Source organism: Ovis aries, chromosome 8, assembly GCF_016772045.2.
Source record: "Ovis aries strain OAR_USU_Benz2616 breed Rambouillet chromosome 8, ARS-UI_Ramb_v3.0, whole genome shotgun sequence".
Taxonomy (NCBI): Eukaryota; Metazoa; Chordata; class Mammalia; order Artiodactyla; family Bovidae; genus Ovis; species Ovis aries.
Window position 1 is genome coordinate 44,174,328 of NC_056061.1, and position 25,524 is coordinate 44,199,851.

Genomic DNA, 25,524 nt, shown 5'->3' on the forward strand with positions numbered 1-25,524 from the left:
TTTCCATTCAAAATGAATTCTTAATAAGTGCAAACTATACAGTATCCACCTTTCATATTTCATTAATATGTAACACAAAATATGATACACAATTGCTTTTGTTTGTCATCCAAGCCAATTTACAGCAGAAATAAAGGATGTGTTCAGAAATATAAAGGAGTTTTCCAGAGAAGTGTACCACTGGTCAGATTTTATTACTGGACAAAAGAGAAATGTTCTCATTTTAAAGAGCAATTAAGCATTTGTTGGTCAGTGAATTGCAAATATTAAGTGAACATCAGCAGGTTAATGCTTGCCACAAAGACAATTAGAAGACATTTCAATATTATATTAATTGCTTGCAGTTGTATTTTTTGTTTTCTTTTGTTTTATGATGAGGAAAAATCAGACTTGTATTAACCAGGAAGTAGAATTACCTTAAATGGATTATTCATATGATTTTCCTAATCATAATATATCAGGTCACTGAGCATTCTGAAGAGCCTTGCTCTGGCACTGAGTGAGCTAAGACTGTTATGTGAATGTGTAATGGAAGGTGCTCAGAACCCTGCATTGCTTCACTTCTCAGGAAACAGAAGTTGATGTTGAGCCTTGGTGCTAGTTTGTGGGTTTGTTGTTGTTGTTGTTGTTGAGCGGTGTCTGACCCTTTGTGACCCCATGACTGCAGCATGCCAGGCTCCCCGTCCTTCACCAAGTAATCTGGGTAATCTATATGTGTGAGTAATCTATTGATTTAAGGCAAATTTTATCTAAAACTGAGTAACTAACCTAAAACTGAGAGAGAGGAGAGAAAGAAAAGAATAAATAATTATTTTCTGTTTCAGAGGAAAATTTTAGGTCATAATTTTGTTATCAGAGTTTTGTAAGCAAAATGAACTATGAGGACGTTAGTCTCTCAAAATTAGACCTGACAAATTGACTCGCAGAGTTGAAGAGACATGTAATACTATTTCTCTTGTACTAGTGTTTGGCTAGAAACTGAAGAGTTATCAATTGCATACCTTTATTAAATGTGGAGTTTATTTTTAAAAGAATATGCACCAATAAAATTTCTGAGATTGTCATAAAGCAATGAGAAATATCTTTAATGTATGAGTCATTTATTTCAAAATGCTATTCTGTGGTTAGTACATTTGCAAATAAGTAGCAATAAAATTATCAACATATTGGTCATAAAGTGCTTTTAATTATAGATATGAAAAGTTTATATATGAATATAGTTATATATGTCTGTATATGTATCACATGTTCATTTATAGGATATATGACTTTATTAGATACTGTAGATGAAGAACTATAGTATTTTCTTATATGAAAAATTACTTAGAATATTAATATATTTTATATATTACATAAATGTATATCAATTTGAATAAAAATAATTTGTTCTTTTATAATTTGAGAACATTTTGCTTTTTTATCCCAAATGGTTTAAGGCCAGGATAACAGGTATTAACTAAAATCCTTCATGATAATGATCATTTAAATAAAAATTGGGGGAATTGAAGCTAATATTTTGATGGCTTTATTTTATTAACAAGTATATTATATATAACCAAAATTGTGTATATCCTATGACTTTATGTATATATCTTCCTAATCCTATGCAGACACACAGAACAAGACATAATGAGGGAACTTGATTGCACTGGAAACATTTTAATAAAATAAAATAACACTCATAATACCATAAGCAAAATTATGCTTATTTGAATAAGTAGTTTGAATGTATTGATATTAAAATTTATCTTACTGATATATTGAAAAATACCAAAAGTTAATCACCAACTTTTAAGCTGCTCTAGTATAGGATGGTTTCACCAATTTATTTCTTTCTTTTTTTTTAATCATTTGACATTCTGTGATGTCTCTTGCTTAGAGAATTGCAATAGACATGGCAAGTAGAAGTCAAAAAAAAAATCTTAAGTACGTATTTAACTTTGCAAAGTTCTGCAAGGTATTTTAACACTTTAATTTGAGAGAATAATTAACCTAGAACAAAGAAAAAAACAGATTTGCATCCTAGAGGAGATTTTTAGATAATTAAGAACTATAATTTGTTCATTAAAGCTGAACTTAACATGTACCTAAAGGCTGGCAACTACAATAAACAGTGGGGACATTTTGTTGTCAAAGCCAAGCATGTTCTCCCAGCCTTATGGAGCATACAGTCTCGTGGGGAAAACAGATATTCATCAAATAATTATACAAACATATGTCAATTTCCAGCTCTGAAGTGCTGTAAAGGGAAATTTTTAATTCCGTGCGTGCAAAGTTGCTTCAGTCCTGTCCGACTCTGTGTGACCCTATGGGCTCCTCTGTCCATGGGATTCTCCAGGCTAGAATACTGGAGTAGGTTGCCATTTCCTCCTCCAGGGGATCTTCCCAACCAAGGGTTCCAACCAGATTCTTTACCACTAGTGCCACCTGGGAATGAGCATACAAAATAGGTTGGGTTGTATTCAGTCAGAGAAGTTGGAAAAGATACTCTAAGAGGAGCAGTCAGAATGAGGTTTTTCTGCATGTGAATGGGATTTGTCTCAGCTGAAGAACAAAGGTATAGGATGTACAGAATGTGGGGATGTTTATACATGGTGAGGCTGGAAAGTTGGAGGTCAAACAGTAAGTTATGTTAGTTTTGATCCTTATTCTAAAGTCATGGAAAGCCCATTTTTAACAGCTTTCATTAGACATAATTTGCATACTATAAAATTCACCCCTTTCAAGTATATCATTCAATGGTTTTTGGTAAATGTAAAGAGTTGTGTAATCATCATTACAATAAAATATTAAAGTATTACCATTACCTTAGTAAGATATCTCCTGCCCATTTTTGGTCTATCCCCATTCCTACCCCTAGACCTAGCCAATTACTAATCTAATTTTTGTCTCTATAGGGATGTCTTTCTAAACATTTTATATAAATAGAGTCATACAATGTTGGTCTTATGCATCTGAGTCTTTCAGTTAGCATAATTTTTTGAGGATCATTCATGTTGTACCATATAGCGAGTCCATTCATTTTTATGGAATGAATATATACTGTTCCCTAGTATATATTTCCCTCGTATAGTATTTCATTAGTCAACAGTTGATGGATCTTTAGGTTATTTCCACTTTTGGGGCTGCATGAACAAAATTCCTATAAACATTCTTGTTTAAGTCTTCATGTGGATCTATGTTTTCATTTCTCCAGAGTAGACTACTAAGAGTTTAATTACTGTGTTATATGGTAACTTTATATTTAACTATTTAAAAATTTGCCAAACTGCTTTTGAAAATGGCTGTTATATTTTACATTTTCCACCAACAACATATGAGAGTGCTGGTTTTTCCACATCCTTGCTAAGACTTGTTATTACTTGTCTTGTTGGTTGTAGCCATTCAAGTTGGTATCAAGAAGTATTTTAATATGGTTTCAATTTGCATTTCTTTAATGACTAATGAACATAAGCATCTTTTTATACAACCTTCCAGAAATTTGACTATTGCTTGAGGAAAAAGGGCTTGCAAAGGAAACAGAGGAATTAACCACACAGATAGAGAAAACTAGAATAATGTGTCTTGGGAGCCAAGGATAAAATGAGAAAAAGTTAACAATATTAATGTTGTTGAGAACACAAGAAAGATGAGGATTGAGAAAAGTACTTCCATGTGGTTAGACTGAGGCCATTGGTGGCTTATCCAAACAGAGGGATGGAATGAAGTAGACTAAAGCCAGACTGAAGAAGGTTGGAGCATGAAAGAGTTTTAAAGAAAGGGAGAAAAAGAATCTAGACAACTTCTTGGCACATTCAGCTATAAAGGGAAGAAGAGCAGTTCTCTGGGAGATGGACAGGGGTATAGGTTTGAGAAATAATTTAATTTTCACAGGGAAAACCTGTAAAATCTATTAGGCCAAATCCAATAAAGAGGAAGTGATTGCTTACATAAAAGAGAAAGGGTAACTGATATGTGATAAATGTATCCATGTACTTAGCATGTACTAAGTGGCCAAAATATGCATGGTGGTATGTTCCTTGCTAGTACTGTCAATCAATTTGAGACTCTATTTCACATAGGAATTTCTCATGTCAAATGGTTAAATGAAATAATATCATTTAAAGGTGTTCTTACAAGATGTTCTCTGTTAGTTAACGTGCTATTCATGATGTCTAATAAATGGTTTCTCTCCAAAGAAAAAATGTTTAAATCACCTGATACGACCTTTTCAGACCTGGCTGTTGTACTCTTCAGGTTTTCTACAACTGTCTAGTCCTTACAAGAAAAAGCCTTACCTCAAGTAACTCCCTGATACAGCCAAACAAGGAAAATAAAATTTTTTTCTCACTTTACTCTTGTGTGCGGGAATGCTAAGTTGCTTCATTCATGTACAACTCTTTGCAAACCTATGGAATACTGCGTGCCAGACTATTCTGTCCGTGGCATTCTCTGGGTAAGAATATTGGAGTGAGTTGCCATTTCCTACTCTAGGGGATCTTTCCAACCCAGGAACTGAACCCAGGTCTCTTAACTTCTCCAGCATTGACAGGCGGGTTCTTTACCACTAGTGCTACCTGGAAAGCCCACCTTACCTTTAAATTTGGCTAATAAAGATTTAGTGATATCCTAAAGCTCTCTCTAAGTCCCAGTTTACATAACCTTCTTTTTTTATGCATCATCTAATGCCTTCAGTTAGGAATCTGACTCACTTTCCTTGATCTGTTCTGTTCTATATTCAGAAGAGAAATTAATTGAGGAGGCTGGAAGGATAGGAATCAAGTTAAGTGATTGATCTCCCTTTCTCTTGCTGTTGGGAATACAAGGCTGGCAGACATCTCTAGTTTCCTCCCTATTATCAAGTCCTTTCTTCTTATTTACTATCCTTTTTTTTAGAACAGCAGTATACCCTATTTAATTATAGAAATCTATGTCCAACCTAGGAAAGAAGATTCATAAGACATAAACAAAAGATTGCTAGAGCTTGCTGGAAAAGTTGCTTTTCCTTATTTAGACCTTGAGCATTCCACACTGCCTTTTCTTTGCATGCCTGCAATGTGGATGTTATTGCCTGAGTAGCAGCAACCTTAACACATTGCAACATCGAGGGAAAGGCCAGGAGAATCTCTCTCCATCCTTGAGCCACTGAACCCAATATAGCAACAGCCTATCTGTGAAGTATATTCATTTTTTGAACGAGAAAAATAAAGAAAAAAAAAACAAATCACTGTTTGTGTGGGTTTTCTTACTTGCAACCAAACAAGCTGTAACTTAGAAGTGAGCAAATTTTCTGAATAGGACCAGATAATAAAAATTTCATGCTTTATAGGCCATATTTTCTGTTATAATTACAAACCTCTTGTATTTTAGCACAAATAGCACCCATAAACCATATGTAAGCAGGTAGATGCAGTTGTGTTCTAGTGAAATTTTACTTGTAAAAACAGGTAACTAGCCAGATTCAGCCCTGGGCCATAGACTCCTGCTCTAACTGATAAGAGGGTGAAGCTAGAGACTTTATTGTCCTGTGCTTGAGTTCTAGTTAGTCATTGAGAAGGAATAGTGGCAGGAGACTATTTAGGAATGAAGTTAAATCTCCATATATGACAGATGAGGGCAGCGGCAGAAGCTAAGCAAATATTGATCAGTTTCTGTTTCTGGCTAAGAGACATCAGTATTTTAGGATGATTCTGGAAAATTTTGATTCCTATATTGAAGTATCTATATTCAGTGGTAATCAGAATATAGATGGGCATTTAATAAAAATGGGCAAAACCATTTTCTGTTTTGCATATTCACTAGATTAAAGCAGAATTGTTTTTAACTTGTTTTCTATACAAATGTGCAATATTTTAGCAACATTCTGGGTCAAAGGTGTTTGTTGGCTATCTTGGCAATTTAAATGCTATTTATGATACTGATTTCTATGGAAAATGAAGTCTAAATTATAAACAACTAAACTACAAATTAACCTTTGAAACCAAGCTTATTCCTAAATTGGAAAATCTCCCTATATATAGTTATTCATTATAAACCAGATTTTCCCAGTGCATAAAAGTGGCTCTTTGAGTATTAATTGGCTGCTTTAAGAAACTGCATTAATTTTGTTTTGGTACCAAAATATTATTTACTGAATTAATGCCACATGGCACCATTGGCATTATACAGGTATAGGATATTTAATGCAGCTTTTATGTGTAACTTCCTAGGCAGCAGCAACAACTTTGAAATACAAGCCACAATGCTAGTCGAAATGTATTTAACAGACTCTATTAAACTAAGTGCTTAGTTTGTAGTAGGTTCTTGAAATAAAGTAATAAATCTTGACTCGTGGTGAGAACTTTTAAGCAATATGAATCTCTTAAGTTTATGCACTTTGGAGATGAAATATATTCAGAGTACCTGGGGCATTTGGGATTATAACATTTTTTAATTGCACATTTTAGGTGAGATAATTTTAGTGAGTTTTGAGACACTTTAGGTTTCCTTCTTTTTCTGCCCTTCCACCTCTTCCATCTTCTCTTCCTCTTCTTCCTTTCACTTTCTTCTTCTTCCTTTCTTCTTTTCCTTCTTGAATAATCAAACTTTGAATGGAGAATTAAAATCGAATTAGTTGTAAGGAGTACTAGAGTGATGATTTCTGGAAAAAATGTAAAAAACAGTGACAGGCACTAATGAGGAACAATAGCTGCAAAACCAATATTGTTAGATAATATTTTAAATTTTTAACACTTCACTGGGCTGTGTGTGTGTATATGTGTTTGATCACTCAGTCATGTCCAACTCTTTGAGATCACATGCACTGTACTCCTCTGTCCATGGAATTTCTCAAGCATTGGGATAGACATTTTGAATTTATTTCTTTGAAAAGTTCTGATATCATAAAGGAAACTAGGAATAAGGTGTCTAATAATTAACTGAATATTAAAATCAAAGTTGGAGGAAAAAAAAAAGAAAATATATTGATTTGGATACATGTGAGTTTTAGGCCTAGAAAGACACAGGCAGAAAAAATAAACTGTATAGTGGAAAAGTATGAAATTGATGGTGGCCAGAATATAATGACATTTGCTGTTCTCTTTTAACTATTATCAAGAACTTGGGATAGAGTAAAAGAATGGTATTAAATAGGAAACTGTCATACTTACTTTTGCTGTATTATATTTTGTATTGTATCACTTTAACACATGCATACCTCTTTGTAAACAGATTTACCCTCAATTAGAAATATGAATTTCAAGTATAAATGATTTTTTAATATTTTAAATGTATTTATTAAAAGTAATTCATAGATGTACATTGTTTATCTATACTTTGATATATTTATACATGGGCTTCCCTGGAATCTCAGTGGTAAAGAATCTGCCTGCTAATGCCAAAGACATGGTTCCTATCCCTAGGTTGGGAAAGTTCCCTAGAGTAGGAAATGGCAACCTACTCCAGTATTCTTGCCTGGAGAATCCCATGGACAGATAGAGTCCATGGTGTTGCAAGAAGAGTCAGACACAACTTAGCAACTAAACAACAACAATATTCATACATAAACACTCATATATGTGAAACAAACATTTTATGAAACTGTATCACTCAGTAGAGAACTCAGTTTTTATGGTTTCATTTTTTGAAATTTTGATTGTAACACATTATACTCATTTTTTAATAATGAGAAATGGTGGTATACTGGAAAAGGATTTGGGGATTAAAAATTCAGTGTGGTCACACTATAAGTACACAGTTGGCATTCAGTAATGTAAATTTTATTCTAATGGAAAAATATGATTTATTCTGTATTTATATTATTAATGCACTGCTTTAAGGCAAATCTCACATCTCCTCTTTATTTAATATTCTTTCTATTGACAATGTTCCTCTTAAACAACCTACATGTTATTTAAATAAATGTTATAATGCCTGTGAAAAGTAAACTGAATCTTCAGATTTCCAGAATGTTATTATAATGTACAGAACAATATTTTAAATATTATGTACCTATTTAGGAAGAGGAAGAAATGAGCTTACTTAGCCACATAATTATATATGTAAATATTAGTATATATTATAATATAAGAATAATTTATATAGTTTCATTAATATCTATAATTTTTGTCATATTGTAAGGAAATAAAGTTATAGCATATCAAATGAAAAATAATTCAGAAGTCTATTTTTAATATAAGCTAAAAGAAAGTATATTCATGTTATAAAGAATGTAAATAGATGGATGTGAAAATTATAATTAAAGATACCCATGACACAAAGATTTGTAGTATATTAATGTTTCAAAAATCACTGGCTGTCATTATAATTATATTTCTGTCATTAAAATACAATGTTATTCTCTATTTATAATAAAACATGTTCCAAGGTCAAAGAAAATGTACACAACTGAAAAGATTATTCTGTTGACCTGTAAAGGAGGTTTTGGCCATTAACAAATGTGTATACATACATGCCCGTATATTTTATTCTGTTTAAGCATTTATTTTCATTATCGAAATGGTCTCCTGTAGGCTATAGCTATCCCATGCTTTCTTATAAATCATTTTTATAACTAGTTCATCATTAAACTAAGAGTAGTCAACCTTACCATGGTTGACCTTATAAATAAGGTAGCTTTTAACTCTGGATTCATAGAAAATTAAAGATGGAGTCATATTACTTGATAGACCACAAGCAAAAGTATATGGATTTTTTAAAGTAATCAAATTAATAGTTTCCCCACCACATAAAACAGAAGAGACTGCTTCATTTGTATTCTTCTCTCAACTTAATATATAATATTTTGAAAAGAACATGTGTTTGTCCTCTTTCCATTTTGTTAGTTGTTTGATTGTTTTACAGTGATATGTTCCTTCTAAATGACATAACCTCAATGTCTTTCTGTTTAGCTGGCATGTATAAAACAGAAAGTATAAATTATAGAAATTGGTCATTTCTAAATTACTGAAATTGAATAAAACCTGTCAATATTGAAAAACCTCACATTTGCCAGCATTTATTATAGACAATCCTGAAATTCCACGTTGAATTGACAGTTTATTTTCCTGCCAAAGTTTCAGAGCAATTGTTCTCAAACTTAGCTGTTCATCAGCTTCATCTGAGTAGCATTTGAAACAATTATGCCTGAATCTGACCCCAAGATCAGTGTATTCTGGAATGGGTCCCAGGCATCAGTAAGTCTAACACAAACAAAATAAATGTAGAATAATAATATACACATATGTATATATTTCTTATCATGTCGCTGGAATGGTTTTAAACATTTAACATGTAATCATGTACTGATTTCCAGGACAGTTCTATTTATAAAGTATGTACTCTGATTATAGCTGTTTTAAAGCTGAGAAAACCGATGCTCAAGAAGTTTGGGTCATTATTCACGATTGCATAATTTGCAAATAAGTGCTGGAAACCAGGTGCACACCCGGTAGACTAACTCATAATCCCGTGCTCTTCACTCACTCTACTGCTTCACCACATTTCCTGACTTCAAGGAGCATCAGAATAACTGAGGAGATAAATAGCTATAAATTAATTGTTACATTGTGTAGTACTATCCACGAGGGAAATAGGGTTTTAGAAAAAAAAGATCTCTATTAGCTGAAGCAGATGAAGAATGATTCAATGAATTGTAACTTATTTGTGGAGGCCACCAGATAAAAAATCATGGGTCCAGTCTTGAACCTGGCTCTGTTACTTTGCAATAGAAAGTTATCTCATGCAGATTATAGAAACAATGTCAACATTCTTGATAATTAACTTATGTAGTTATACCAGTCAAATGGGCTTCCAGGTGGCACTAATGGTAAAGAATCTGCCTGCCAATGCAGGAGACGCAAGAAACCCACGTCCAATTCCTGGTCAGGAAGATTCCCTAAAGTAGGAAATGCAAATGACTCCAGTATTTTTGCCTGGAAAATTCCCTGGACAGAGGAACCTGGTGGGCTACAGTCCACAGGGCTGCAAAGAGTCAGATGAAACTGAATACACAGACTTATACCAATCAAACACTGAACTACAGATTTTTTTTGCAACAATGAAAGTTTTTATGTGTTTTACTCCTTACTGCCTCCCGATAATTTGCTAGCACTTGGTTCATATTTCATCTATGCTTTAAGTTGTGCATTCAAATTTTGCATATTCATGTTCTAAATTGTTTCTTACACTAAAATCTCCTTGAAGCTGGGTCTTGTCAACCTTGTAGTCTGTAAAATAGTTCGTGCCATGCTTAGATGCTCAGTCATGTCCCACTCTTTGTGACACTATGTACTATAGCCCACCAGGCTCCTCTGTCCATGGAGATTCTCCAGGCAAGAATATGAGTGGATTGCCCTGCCCTCTTCCAGGGGATCTTCCCAACCCAGGGATAGAACCTATGTCTTCTGCATTTCAAGTGGACTCTTTACCGCCTAAGCCACCAGCGTGGTAAAGTCCATACAATACTTTGGTTATACTATAATCAGTAGTGAAAAAATTATATGTTAAATTTTAAAATTAATGAAACATCAGAAATCAATAAAAATATTATAGTGATCTTACCTTCTGGGCATTTTAGTGTAACAGTGAAGTGTACTTCAGACTAATGCTAATATACTTTTAAAAGTCATTGCTACTAAAAATGCCAGTATGTGACAAGTAGCTTGCACCAGAAAGAACATGATCAAAGAACCTGTGAAGAAAAATAAATGCTGCTTCTTTTTTTTTTAATGCTTCTTCTTTAAGAAAGTTCTGTTAAGAAAAAAATGTCATCTGAGCAAGAACAAAAAAATGCTTGCTGACCTGTCATATAACTTCATCATCTCCTCATAGGCCAAAGATTTGCTTCTGCAATTGGAGGAGCCAGTCTGCACTTTGAGCAGCACTGTCTAAAACATTTTAAGTAATAGTAACTTTATTTAGCCCCAATTTTCTTTGATAAAGCAATGATTCTAAGTGAGTTTTAATAATGGCATGTTTTACCTATTCAATCCATATAACCTCACCTACCTCTTTTCACCTGCAGGCACTAAACCACTCTGAAATGTTTTATCCTCCTTAGATGATCCATATTAAATGCCAATTTGCCAGCAGTTTTATTGAAGCATAATTTATAAGAGAAAGAGATGGGACGGGAACAGGCTTATAAGTGTCTGGTCAAATATATCAATAGTACATCCACAGACTGCTGGTTAAAGAGCAATGCATATCTGTACGTGTTAAATGATACAAGTTATAATGTATAGCACAAATGAAAACTATTAAGGTTCTGAACTATTAGAATGATATCATCCCTGTCTTCTAAAATGCATCCCCTAAGGGTCTTTTCATCATTATGGCCCCTGCTGGATTTTCAACTAACGTTAAGTGTGAGGCTTAACAGCCTTTCTGCTTCTAGTACCTGCTCTCAAGAAGTGCCAGCACCTAGAATTGTTGCATTGTAGTTGAAAAAAGACATGGGATTAGAATTTTAAAATGTGATTCATTCCAAAATCTTCCCCTTTCTGAGTGGATGCTACTTAATTTCCATAACCCTCAGCTTTTCCATCAATAAAATAGAACAATGGTACCTACCTTCACAGTTATAGTAGGGAAGAAAGGAGGTGATATATGGTGGCTACTGGAGATCAGAGGAGAAATAAATACAGAAAGAATGAAGGGATGGAGCCAAAGCAAAAACAATACCCAGGTGTGGATGTGACTGGTGATAGAAGCAAGATCCGATGCTGTAAAGAGCAATATTGCATAGGAACCTGGAATGTCAGGTCCATGAATCAAGGCAAATTGGAAGTGGTCAAACAAGAGATGGCAAGAGTGAACGTCGACATTCTAGGAATCAGTGAACTAAAATGGGCTGGAATGGGTGAATTTAACTTAGATGACCATTATATCTACTACTGCAGGCAGCAATCCCTTAGAAGAAATGGGAGTAGCCATCATGGACAACAAAAGAGTCCGAAATGCAGTACTTGGATGCAATCTCAAAATGACAGAATGAACTCTTCATCTCCAAGGCAAAGCATTCAATATCACAGTTATCCAAGTCTATGCCCCAACCAGTAATGCTGAAGAAGCTGAAGTTGAACAGTTTTATGAAGACCTCTAAGACCTTTTAGAACTAACACCCAAGAAAGATGTCCTTTTCATTATACAGGACTGGAATGCAAAAGTAGGAAGTCAAGAAACACCTTGAGTAACAGGCAAATTTGGCCTTGGAATGCAGAATGAAGCAGGGCAAAGACTAATAGAGTTTTGCCAAGAGAATGCACTGGTCATAGCAAACACCCTCTTCCAACAACACAAGAGAAGATTCTACACATGGACATCACCAGATGGTTAATACCAAAATCAGATTGATTATACTCTATGTAGCCAAAGATGGAGAAGCTCTATACAGTCAACAAAAACAAGACCAGGAGCTGACTGTGGCTCAGATCATGAACGCCTTATTACCAAATTCAGACTTAAATTGAAGAAAGTAGGGAAAACTGCTAGACCATTCAGGTATGACCTAAATCAAATCCCTTATGATTATACAGTGGAAGTGAGAAATAGATTTAAGGGCCTAGATCTGATAGATAGAGTGCCTGATGAACTATGGAATGAAGTTCATGACATTGTATAGGAGACAGGGATCAAGACCATCCCCATGGAAAAGAAATGCAAAAAAGCAAAATGGCTGTCTGGGGAGGCCTTACAAATAGCTGTGAAGAGAAGAGAGGCGAAAACCAAAGGAGAAAAGGAAAGATATAGGCATCTAAATGCAGAGTTCCAAAGAATAGCAAGAAGAGATAAGAAAGCCTTCTTCAGCGATCAGTGCAAAGAAATAGAGGAAAACAACAGAATGGGAAAGACGAGATCTCTTCAAGAAAATTAGAGATACCAAGGGAACATTTCATGCAAAGATGGGCTCGATAAAGGACAGAAATGGTCTGGACCTAACAGAAGCAGAAGATATTAAGAAGAGGTGGCAAGAATACACAGAAGAACTGTACAAAAAGATCTTCATGACCCAGATAGTCATGATGATGTGATCACTAATCTAGAACCAGACATCTTGGAATGTGAAGTCAAGTGGGCCTTAGAAAGCATCACTATGAACAAAGCTAGTGGAGGTGATGGAATTCCAGTTGAGCTGTTTCAAATCCTGGAAGATGATGCTGTGGAAGTGCTGCACTCAATATGCCAGCAAATTTGGAAAACTCAGCAGTGGCCACAGGACTGGAAAAGGTCAGTTTTCATTCCAATCCCAAAGAAAAGCAATGCCAAAGAATGTTCAAACTACCGCACAATTGCACTCATCTCACATGTTAGTAAAGTAATGCTCAAAATTCTCCAAGCCAGACTTCAGCAATACCTAAACTGTGAACTCCCTGATGTTCAAGCTGGTTTTAGAAAAGGCAGAGGAACCAGAGATCAAATTGCCAACATCTGCTGGATCATGGAAAAAGCAAGAGAGTTCCAGAAAAACATCTATTTCTGCTTTATTGACTATGCCAAAGCCTTTGACTGTGTGGATCACAAAAAACTGTGGAAAATTCTGAAAGAGATGGGAATACCAGACCACCTGACCTGCCTCTTGAGAAATCTGTATGCAGGTCAGGAAGCAACAGTTAGAAGTGGACATGGAAAAACAGACTGGTTCCAAGTAGGAAAAGGAGTACGTCAAGGCTGTATATTGTCACCCTGCTTATTTAACTTATATGCAGAGTACGTCATGAGAAACGCTGGACTGGAAGAAACACAAGCTGGAATCAAGATTGCCAGGAGAAATATCAATAACCTCAGATATGCAGATGACACCACCCTTATGGCAGAAAGTGAAGAGCAACTAAAAAGTCTCTTGATGAAAGTGAAAGAGGAGAGCGAAAAAGTTGGCCTAAAGCTCAACATTCAGAAATCAAAGATCATGGCATCCCGTCCCATCACTTCATGGGAAATAGATGGGGAAACAGTGGAAACTGTAGCTGACTTTATTTTTGGGGGCTCCAGAATCACTGCAGATGGTGACTGCAGCCATGAAATTAAAAGATCCTTACTCCTTGGAAGAAAAGTTATGACCAACCTAGATAGCATATTCAAAAGCAGAGACATTACTTTGCCGACTAAGGTCCGTCTAGTCAATGCTATGGTTTTTCCTGTGTTCATGTATGGATGTGAGAGTTGGACTGTGAAGAAGGCTGAATGCCAAAGAATTGAGGCTTTTGAACTGTGGTGTGGGAGAAGACTCTTGAGAGTCCCTTGGACTATAAGGAGATCCAACTAGTCCATTCTGAAAGAGATCAACCCTGGGATTTCTTTGGAAGGAATGATGCTAAAGCTGAAACTCCAGTACTTTGGCCACCTCATGAGAAGACTTGACTCATTGGAAAAAAAACTCTGATGCTGGGAGGGATTGGGGGCAGGAGGAAAAGGGGACGACCGAGGATGAGATGGCTGGATGGCATCACGGACTCGATGGACGTGAGTCTGAGTGAACTCCGGGAGATGGTGATGAACAGGGAGGCCTGGAGTGCTGCGATTTATGGGGTCGCAAAGAGTCGGACACGACTGAGCAACTGAACTGAACTGATGTGGGTTCATACCCAGGGTTGGGGAGATCTCCTGGAGGAGGGTATGGCAACCCTCTCCAATATTCTTGCCTGGAGAATTCCATGGACAGAGGAGCCTAGCAGGCCACAGTCCATAGCGTCGCAAAGAGTCGGACACAACTGAACCACTAAGTACAGCAGAGTATAGCGCAGCAAACTGTAAATTTGTGTAGAAATGCCACCATGCCCTGCATAGACCAAACACCACAGATTTATTGACTAGAACTGAACTAGTAAAAAATATTAACTGTTGATTGAAAACATAGGTGACATGTATGACTCAATATCAAGACCTCCTTAGCCTCGCTGAATTGTCATATTAGATTGAAAGTGAAAGTTGCTCAGTTGTGGCCAGCTGTTTGTGAGCCCATGGAGTATACACTCTATGGAATTCTCCAGAATACTGGAGTGGGTAGCCTTTTCCTTCTCCAGGGGATCTTCCCAACTCAGGATTGAACCCAGGTCACTGGCATTGCAGGCAGATTCTTTACCAGCTGAACCATATTAAATTATAATTTAGTTATTCTTTTCTAGGTAGGACTGGTGTGAATAGTACACTTAGTTCTGGACAGCTGCCTAATTTGTGCCTACCTATTTTTATGGTAGTTTATTTTATTTTGTTAATAGTTACAATTACATTATAATTCTATGAAAATACAAATGCACCTAGAGTTACAAATTAACTCCCTCATCAATTAATATTTTAGGCAGCACTTAACCACAGATGAGCAGGAGTCCAGTTTCATGTTTAGGACTAATGGCCATAGTAGCTTTCATGAAAACCCTCAGGTCTTTGCCCTTTAAAGCATTTTAATAGAGAATTACTATTTTAATTAGTAATTAGGCTTACTAATTCCTACAGTAGTTAATTAAACATCCAAGTAATTGGTTACTAATCAGCTGATGACAGAAAAAGATTTATTTCCAGAAAGATGTATTAGTAGATCATTTTTATGAAGATGTTGACTGTTGCTTAAAGAACAAGGCTCTTTTTAGCTGAGGAGTGACTTGTTATTCCTGTGAAGTGCTTTATTATCCTATTGGAATGATATTAACTTTATTCACTTGACTGATGGGCTTCCCAGGTGGAGCTCATGGTAAAGAACCTGCCTGCCAATGTAGGAGGCATAAGAGAGTCATTCCCTGGGTCAGGCATATTCCCTGGAAGAGGGTATGGCAATCCACTCCAGTGCTCTTGCCTGGAGAATCCCCATGGTCAGAGGATCCTGTAGGCTACAGTTCACAGGATCACAAAGAGACAAGACTAAAAAGACTGAGCATGCACGCACACAATGGGAATCTAAAAAATGTCAATAGATGTAACAACTTTAGTTGTGTAGTAAAAGATTTCTACACAACTTCATACCTGTTGAAGTACTTGTTGACCCATCTTACCTGATTGTATTGTTTAGAAATACAAATATTATTTCCCACTCACCATTCTTTGCTGAAATTCATTGAGAGCATTTAAATGTAGTGAAAATGACAAGTATCAATAAATTACTTAAGTCCAAAATCAAATTTATGAGCTTCATTGAAGTTCTAATCACAAAAAGGAAGTTTCTTCCAAGTGTATAGTGGAGATTTCTTTTCTATAAGATACATTTTGAGTCCTAATCAAGATCAAAATTCCTTGACTCCGTGTTATTTCAGTGTAAATTTTGATACGTCACACTAGTAAACTATCCTATCACTAAACTTTTTTCATCAACTTTGTTAAAATCCAGTCAGTCTATTTTTCCTTTACTGTGGATATTAATTTTCTACTGTTACCATACATAGTTACCACAGAAACTTAACAACACTCATTTCTTATCCCCAAGTTCTGTGGGTCAGAAGTCTGCACACAGTGGGACTGTGGGGCTCAGCTGGAGTCTCAACTGCCAGCCTAATGGACAGAAATCAAGTTATCAGATGGGTTGGGGGCTCACCTGAAGACTCTGGGGAAGATTCACCTCCAGTCTCATTGATGTTGTCAGAATTCCAAGTCTTTGTGCTTCTATCATGGTTTCTATTTCTCTGCCTCTAAATACCTGTGGCATGACTTTGATCCTTAAAGACTGCCCTCATATCTTGTGTTTCCCACGTATCCCCTCCAGCAATGGCAGGTTGATTCCTTCTCATTCTTCACATCTCTTTGGCTTCCCCTTTTGCAACATCTGTCTAACCCTGGGTGGAAAAAATCTCTCTGTTCATAAAGGATAGTGTGATTAGGTTGGGCCCACTGAAAAAAGTCCAAGAAAATATCTTTATTGTATGGTCTATAACATTAATTATATCTGTAGTGTCCCTTTTGCCCAGTAATGTTGCAAATTTACATAGTCCAGAGATTATAGAGTATGAACGTTGGAGTGCCATTGCCTGACTAAATTTTTTTTTTTGGTTTTTTATTTTTTTAATTTTAAAATCTTTAATTCTTACATGCCTTCCCAAACATGAACCCCCCTCCCACCTCCCTCCCCACAACATCTCTCTGGGTCATCCCCATGCACCAGCCCCAAGCATGCTGCACCCTGCGTCAGACATAGACTGGCGATTCAATTCTTACATTATCTTTTAAAATTGTCTGTCTCCTCACTTTGTGCTAGGAAATGTTTCCATAAGTATATGTAAGCTTAATATTTTGGTGGGGGTCAGGGGGAAATAGAGCCCTTATAAGTACACAGATGGTGATGGTTTAAAAATGGCGAAGTTGGGTCTGACTCTTTGCAAATCCATGGACTGTAACCCTCCAGGCTCCTCCATCCATGGGATTTTCCAGGCAAGAATACTGGAGTGGGTTTCCGTTTTCTTCTCCAGGGGATCTTCCCAACCCAGTCTTAGGTATTGAACCCAAGTCTCCTGCTTGGCAGGCAGATTCTTTACCACTTGGCCACCTGGGAAACCCTATAAGTACATTCCATCTTGTAATTTAAATATATTTTTTAGTACTTGGATTTTAATTGAAAATTGAGATCAAAGATCATGCATGAGTGCTTACATCTCAAAATCTCTAAAATATTGATTGGTTCAGGTCTATACATAAACCCACCATTCTTACTGATTATTTTCAATTCAAAGACTTATACTAATGATCCCATTGCCCACAAATTTACCTTTTGGCTTGTTGTTCAACTTTTGCTTTTCTGTGGCATCAACTTTATCGACTTTGTTTTTATGCTGTTGAGATCTGCCACTTTAAAACACAGAAACCATTTCTGTATTTTCCAAGATCATCATTCACTGTCATTTTATAGACTCCAAATATGTCCCCAATAAGTCTTGAAAATAATTAAGGGCAAAATGTTCCATCTGTTCCTTCAGTTGAAATGAATTTTTATATTTGAACATTTCTAGAAACTGAGGTGAGAAATTAATCTCTTAATCATTTTTTAGAAATCCTACTACAAAGTTGTGTTTAAAATCTTGCCTGTTTGCCTACATTTTCCAATGAAGGAAATTTATTATTGCTATTTAATATTTATTAGCTTCACATTAATTCCAATTACAAAAGACTTGATTTCACTTTTGAAAATTATAATTTAAATGTCATAATGCCATTTTGGTTCTTAAGTATGGATATAATTTGGTTAGTTGTATGCATATTCTTTTCAAAATGAACTTCAGGTTGTAGTTAATTGACTATTTTGGTGTGAGAGCATATTAGTGAAACTGTCACAGTGTGATTAATTTATCAGGTAAAATATATTAGCCATAGAAATCAATGTGTTTTAAGATTTCTTTCTTCAATTTTACTTCTGTGTATAACTTTATCTGAAAAGAATGACTGCTAGAATCTGATTAGCTTAGAGATAATTTTGTTTATAAACTGTACATCTTGTGAGATGTATATTCTCTATGCCTGAGATTTTGAAACACAAGGGAAAATATTATCAATTTTTATGTACCAAAGTGTCATATTTGAAGGACATAAGATAGGGAAAGATTTTTCTATCTTTCCTATCATGCAGTTTATCTATTCTCAAGGGCTATGTGCTAGTACTTCTGCCTCTGACTCTTAAATGTGTGACTTGATACAGTATCAGCAAGGGATAAATTTTTTAAAATATGAAATACACAGGAAATCAGGAGTATAGTCACTGACAGATATGACTCCTCATACAAAAGTGCCATAGGCTTCAAAATACTATATATTTCAAGTGCCTTTTGGGCATTTTTCCCCCTCAATCCTCAATTATATCATTTTATTGGTAAATTCTTTTTCAGAGTGAAATGAGTATAATGTTAATGTATAACTTGCAAGAAATCACGTCTCATTCTGTGCTTATATCTTGCTACAACATGTCAGAAACTAAGTTAGGTACATTTATACCTCAAGTCTGCAGGGTATTTTGCAGGATTCAGTGTCTAGTCTCCCTCATCTTACTGTTTAGTAGTAGAAACGAAGCAAAATGCCTTATAGTTTGACTTACACTTCCAAATCACATGAAGCTACCTGTGTTCCTGAAGGAGACCTAGAAATTAGCCGTAACCAATTTCCATCTAACCTGTTTCCAAATGGCACACATCATGCCATACACCTTGATGGGAGGCCCAGCAGCCTTATTGAGTAATTTATGTATTGACTATTGTAGTATTCTCACCTGTGCTGCATTCTGCTTTTTAACTGATAGAAAATAAAATACAGGTTTTATGGGGCTTCTCAGGTAAAAAGAACCAAGAGATGGCAATGGGACTCCTGGGTCAAGAAGATCCCCTGGAGGGCATGGCAACCCACTCCAGTATTCTTGCCCGGACCATCCCAAGGACAGAGAAGCCCGGTGGGCTATAGTCCACAGGGTCGCAAAGAGTCGGACACGACTGAAGCAATTTAGCATGCAGCACACACAGATTTTATAAGTGGTTTTAAGTAAATTAGACTATTAGAGATTACTGGCTAAGTATCAATAAGACCTTATCTCACCACTGGTTGAGGTTTGTGTTTCCCAAGGCTGTGGTTTGGGGATGCAACTTCTTGAACCACATAGTTGCTGAGATGCTAAAAATGTTTTGGGTGGAGAGATAAATCACTTTAGACACAAATATTTCTTCATTGCATATATTAAAGTTTTAAAAGTCATGGGAAAAAAATAAGATTTCTTATTAGAAATTGGCTTTATTGGAAACATATCAGAAACACTGTTAGTCTGTAAACACAGTATGTTGAGTACTTCAGCTGCATGCCCCTAAAGGGAAAGTTGTTCCACTTAATCTGCCCTAGTTATGCTTTTGTTAGTAATCTGAGAGGAAGTGGGAGTCATGCATCTTCCAGGTCCTTCCCTCAAAATCGCCAAGCCAGAAAGCAGTGACAAATGTTTTTTTCTCAACATTGATATAAGAAAATTTTAAGAAGTAGAAGAAACAAAATAAAGCCAAAGGGATAAACATCAGAAGCTTGCTTAAACAGCTTTAGCCCCATTTAATTGCTTTTCTGTCAGCAGGATTATTAACAATTTTGGACATCTGAAAATTAAATTAACAGCCTGAAAATATTTTACAGAATGAGATAGAGCATGATACATGAAACATAATGACCCCACTGAAATCCAGCCAAGCCAGTGTGACTACTCATTTAGACAGAGAAGACAACTAGTTAATCATCACTGAGCAAATTAGACAGAGCAAATTAGTTTCCTACATTCCACAGTCTTAGCTACCAGAAAGAGTATATGCCACTAATTAGGATGAAAGAATTCTAAGCATATTATTATCTGTATAGAAAGAGAAAGCAAAATTGTAGCTTGAATTACTTTTATTAAAGCTTGAAGCCTAGGTTACATAGGTATAAATTACATGTGCAAGCATTTGTGTGTGTGTGTATGTGTTCACACATACATATTGATATTTAAGTAACAGAAGCCTTAGCATTTTCTTGCATCTTGACCTAATGAAGTATAAAATTTTTTCCAAGGTTAATTAGAATTCTTGGGAACACATTCACACACACACAGACACATACATGTCAAACATAAAACCATTTCTTTTAAAGTGTGATTCCTTTCATTAAAGATGAAAGTAGCCATTCCGTATACTTTACCTGGAACAGCATTAAATTATTTTTTCTTTCAAAAAGTGTATTGTCATTGTATATGAAATAAATATTTGGACTTAGTTTATCACTGGAGATCAATCTGAAATCATATTTTGTAGCCTTAATTAGCATTTATTTGCTTAATTGTCGTTCTCAACCCCATCGTTTCCATTTTTCACTAACTTGAACAATGCTATCTTCTGCTGTTTGCACTTTAATTTAAATTTCTATTAAGGTTTATGAACAGTAATAAGGTCCTGTTTGAATATTCATTAGCTTTTGAATTGTGAGCTATGAAAAGGTGCTTTCTTTTACCTTAATGAAACTGGCACAGCATGGGACTGATCAGTTGTGACATTTGATTTGAGGCATCCAGTGAATTTTCTCATTGTTTATTGACACATCTTGTCCAAACAGCTCCCTCGCAAGTGAGCGGAGTAATGAAGGAGAGAGTGCTGCAGCGGAGTGTGGAGCTTTCCTGGCAGGAACCCGAACATCCCAATGGAGTCATCACCGAATATGAAATCAAGTATTACGAGAAAGTAAGTGCTAAGAACTGCTGAAACGTACAACCATGTATGATGCTCGCTGTGTCTCATGTCATCCTACTGCACTGTCGACTAAAGCTGGTCATTATAATACCAACTGTTTGGAGCTGCTTCAAAATGGATAGTTGATGCTAGCCAATTTTAATAACCCTCTCCCTGAATCTCTGGCTCATTATTATAATGATGGTTTCTGTGAATTAAGTTTCTGTGTTACACCAGTGAAAATATTCCACTAGTAGTGTGTTTACGAATTCAAATTTTGATATCTTAATTATTAGATATAGGATGTTTAGTACCACAGAAACCACAGAGCCCAATGTGTTTCTGAAAATGTTTCTTTGAGGTTATCTATTTGAGCCCTTCATGACTTATTTTATGTATGTGGTTTCATTGATGATGATGGTGGCCTCAAATAATTTAGTAATTAAAAAAAAGACTATTTTCTGTAATAAATATGTAGTCAGGTGATTATACTTCATTTTGTTAAATTCCTCCTGAAGTTATACTAATCATGCTAGTAATGTCTATCATTTCTTTACACCCCTCTCTCCATGAAAAAGTAGTGTGGCTAAAACTCAGGTGCTGCTCCTTCAGTCCCCTGTAATGGCTAAATTTTAGTAAATAGGAATGTAACTCCATGTTTGAGTTTATTTACTTCTGACCCATCTAGAGAAAGACAGAAAGACTGACACACCCCTGTTCACAAATATTCTAGTCTCCCTCTCAAAGAAAACCTGATTCAAGGTTTGAAACATGGAACTATTATTATTGCTAGTAGTAATAGTAATAGTGCATTATTATTATTATTGACTTAATTAGCTAAAGTGCTCTAATATACATAACCGTTTAACCATTTAGATAAAATTTCACAATAGAAACATGAAACTCTGTAAATATTTGGGGACTGAATTGACTTGATTGAATCATTTAAATGCAGACAGTGCTAACCCTTGGCAATGGATACTTGTTTTTCACTTTAATGGAAAAACAGAGTTTTTAAGTTTGTTATATTTTTACTTATTGTTTACTTTATGAATACATAACTTCCATGGCCAAAGTTACATTTTAAATACTTAATTTTTGTACCAGAGGATACATTTCTTATCCCATCAAATGTATTTCTAATGGGATCCTTGATTTTAGTTTTGGTTTTGTTATGTCTGTTTTCCAGTGAGCTCTGACAGTTATAGTTTCTTCTGAAATTTCATCAGATTTCAAAAACAATGAAATGTGTTTTTAAAATATGTTAGGTGGTTAGTAAGAGTAAAGTTTCTTACAGTGCAACACAATATTTTACAAATCTGGAATAAATTTGATTAAATAGTTACTTTTTTGCATGACAGAAATAGAATATCTGTTTATTGAATTTGCAAATTCCAAAATAATATTATAAGTAATACTATTGCTTCATAATATATGTAAGCCTGTGATATATGTATATATAATTATGTCATCTAATTCCAGTTTTTCCTCATTCTTTTATTTTAGATAAATATATATTTATATTATATATTTATATATTTTATATACTTATATATTTTATATATTTATATATATAACTCTTTTTATAAATGATTATAATGCAGACAGTATATATCAGCTTTACTAAGTCCAGTCTACTTATACATTTATTTACAGCTTTGCAAATATTATAATTCAAACAACCAGTTTGACATTTTTAAATTTCACTGAATAGTTTTATTACCAGACACAGTTGAGTGCAGGTTTTATTATTGAACAAGTAAGAACCTATCTAGAATCATATATTTTAATGAGTAGTTTTTATAACTTTTTTATAAAGAGCACATTAGAATCATATCAACTGTTTTAAATTTTTATTCATTTAAATATTGTTTTATGGAGTTTTTATATTCTTTGAATTTTTATATTATTTTATTCTTACTTATCATATATAACATGAAAAACATATTTAAAGTCTGTAAGTCTCAGTTTTCATATCTGAAAAATGGAGAAACTAAGATATTTAAAATACTGCTGAATCATAAAGTATCTAATATATTGTTTTATATTTAAAACAATAAGTCTTACATTGATAACTTCAAATATTCCATTAAATGCTATTTTGCAAAAGTGCTTTTATCCTGTGAGAAGTGTAGGTTTTAATGAAAACAGTTGATGTGTCACTATGCTGGTGGTGGTTAGCTAAATTTCTTGATTTAATACCTTTGTTAATTTTTAACATATGGCTTTTTTTTTACTGAATAACATTCAGGAATGATATTAAGAGAACTGTATTATGAAGTAAAGATTTCTACTCAACCATAGATTTTACAAAAGTGGAGTTATATTTTGGTCAAAAGGATATTTGATTATATTTATGACTAAATATTTCTTGCCACTGTGTCCTCTACCAACAAAGCAACGACTCAAAACATCATAAGTGTTTTTAAAAAATTATTTCTCTTTGAAATTTGTAGAACAAAGGCATGTGCTCACATTTACATTTAATATTATCTGAGAAACGGCTCAGTGTTCCAATATTCCACAGGGTACAATGTAGCCTTTATAAAAACAATGCAGCAAATTGAAATAAATAGCCAGAATTGGCTGTCAAATTGTCTGGTTGTAATCACAATTAAATATTCCCTGTATATATTGTTTCCAGGATCAAAGGGAACGGACCTACTCGACATTAAAAACCAAGTCCACTTCAGCCTCCATTAATAACTTGAAGCCAGGAACAGTGTATGTTTTCCAGATTCGGGCTTTTACTGCTGCTGGTTATGGAAATTACAGCCCCAGACTTGACGTTGCTACACTAGAGGAAGCTACAGGTAAAATGTTTGAAGGTAATTACCACCTTTGGTTTGGATTCTTATCTCTATAACGCTGGCGTAATTTTTATTTCAATATTGAGTGTCATGACTTAGTTCAAGGTGATTTTTACATTTAAGGGTGAATGTATGTGCTGTGCTGTGCTTAATCTCTCCATCATGTCAGGCTTTTTGCAACCCCATGGATTTTAGCCCACCAGGGTCATCTGTCCATGGGGATTCTCCAGGCAGGAATACTGGAGTGGGTTGCCATGCCCTCCTCCAGGGGATCTTTCCAACTCAGGGATTGAATCTAGGTCTTCCGCATTGCAGGCAAATTCTTTACCAGGTGAGCTAATCAGGGAGGCCCTGAATGTATATGTACATATAAATATATATCTATATACTTTGTAAAGGTTATTCAGAATAATAATTTAAAACTTGCTATTTTGTGATGTTATAAACTTTGATCTAATTTCTTTAATACGTACTGGGTTTATTTTGAAAAGATTAAGTCAGAAGCAGAAGCAAGGCTTGCTCAAAAGTGTATTGACACAAGCTGTATTCATAGACCCTCAAATGATCTTCTTCTAGTTGTCAGTCAAAGCTGCCGCTTCATAGACACCCTTAAATGAAGCCAGAAAGTATACCAAGATGGGCCAGAGAAAGATAATTTATAAAAATCAGGGTTAATTGAAGCTACTTGAATTTTAACAATGATTTCGAAACTTGCCATTCAGGAGGAAGACTTTGTATTTATTTTTACTTTTGTCATCTGTTTTTTTCAGTTTTATGAAATATTTCAAGCATAGCAAATAATATATTTAAAGAATATATGAAATATTAAGAAGAATAATTAAATATCTCTGTATATTCCACTCCAGCTTAAAAATAGAACGTCACCAAAATCTCAAGTCCCCTTTACCATTTGGTGTTTTATAATGCAACATAGGATCATAACAAAAAAATACTTGTAACTAGAGTGTATCACAAATAAACAGATGTATCTTAGGCTGCACATCCCAGTTTACTGTCAGAGGACAAGGTTTAGAACAGCTTGAGTACCACTGCTGGTTGTTTTTCAGCTAGGTTGAAGCCTCAGGGTATGTTTCTGTATTTTGAAAGTTTTTTTATTTCTCTCAATGTTATTCACATATTAGGTTCACCCCGCTGTTACTTCCTTCTCTCCTTGCCAATCTAATTTTTCATGGAATTCTATACAAAAATTAGCTTAAAATATTATATTATTTCCTTTTTTCAGTTTTTAATAGGAAGATTTTTTAGTAAATTAAGTCAATGTAATTTTGATTAAAGAGTTATTTTGATTTTGGGAGAATATTTTTCTAGATATTCTAAAAGGTAGAATAAATTGTTATTCTTTTACATTAGTTCATGCTTAGTAAGTTTACTAACAGTAGTATTTTTTAAAAATATTTTGTTATATTTTTAAATTGAGCAGTAACTGGCAACCTCAACTAATAAAACATATGTTGAAATATATTTTAAATGTAAATCAGTTATATAGAAATATAAACACAAAAGTCATCCATTGAAAAAGATTTCATATAACTTGATGTGATAAACTTAATATCAGTATTCTTTATTACCTTTTTAAAATGGAGTATATAAGATTAAAAATGAGAATA

The 25,524-nt window shown here is 34.7% G+C and overlaps 1 protein-coding gene across 7 annotated transcripts in view; it reads left to right on the forward strand.

The window, feature by feature from the left end:
• EPHA7 (EPH receptor A7) overlaps positions 1-25,524 on the forward strand; it is a 215,526-nt gene that overhangs the window by 155,378 nt on the left and 34,624 nt on the right. For 3 of the 7 annotated variants that reach the window (XM_004011266.6, XM_042253395.2, XM_012182762.5), the window contains exons 6-7: positions 20,974-21,098; positions 23,731-23,914. In XM_004011266.6, coding sequence (XP_004011315.1) covers positions 20,974-21,098; positions 23,731-23,914 — 309 coding nt within the window. Of the gene's footprint in view, positions 1-20,973; positions 21,099-23,730; positions 24,061-25,524 lie in introns of all 7 variants that reach the window. The other 4 variants (XM_012182761.5, XM_042253396.2, XM_060419558.1 and 1 more) reach the window with 2 other exon arrangements.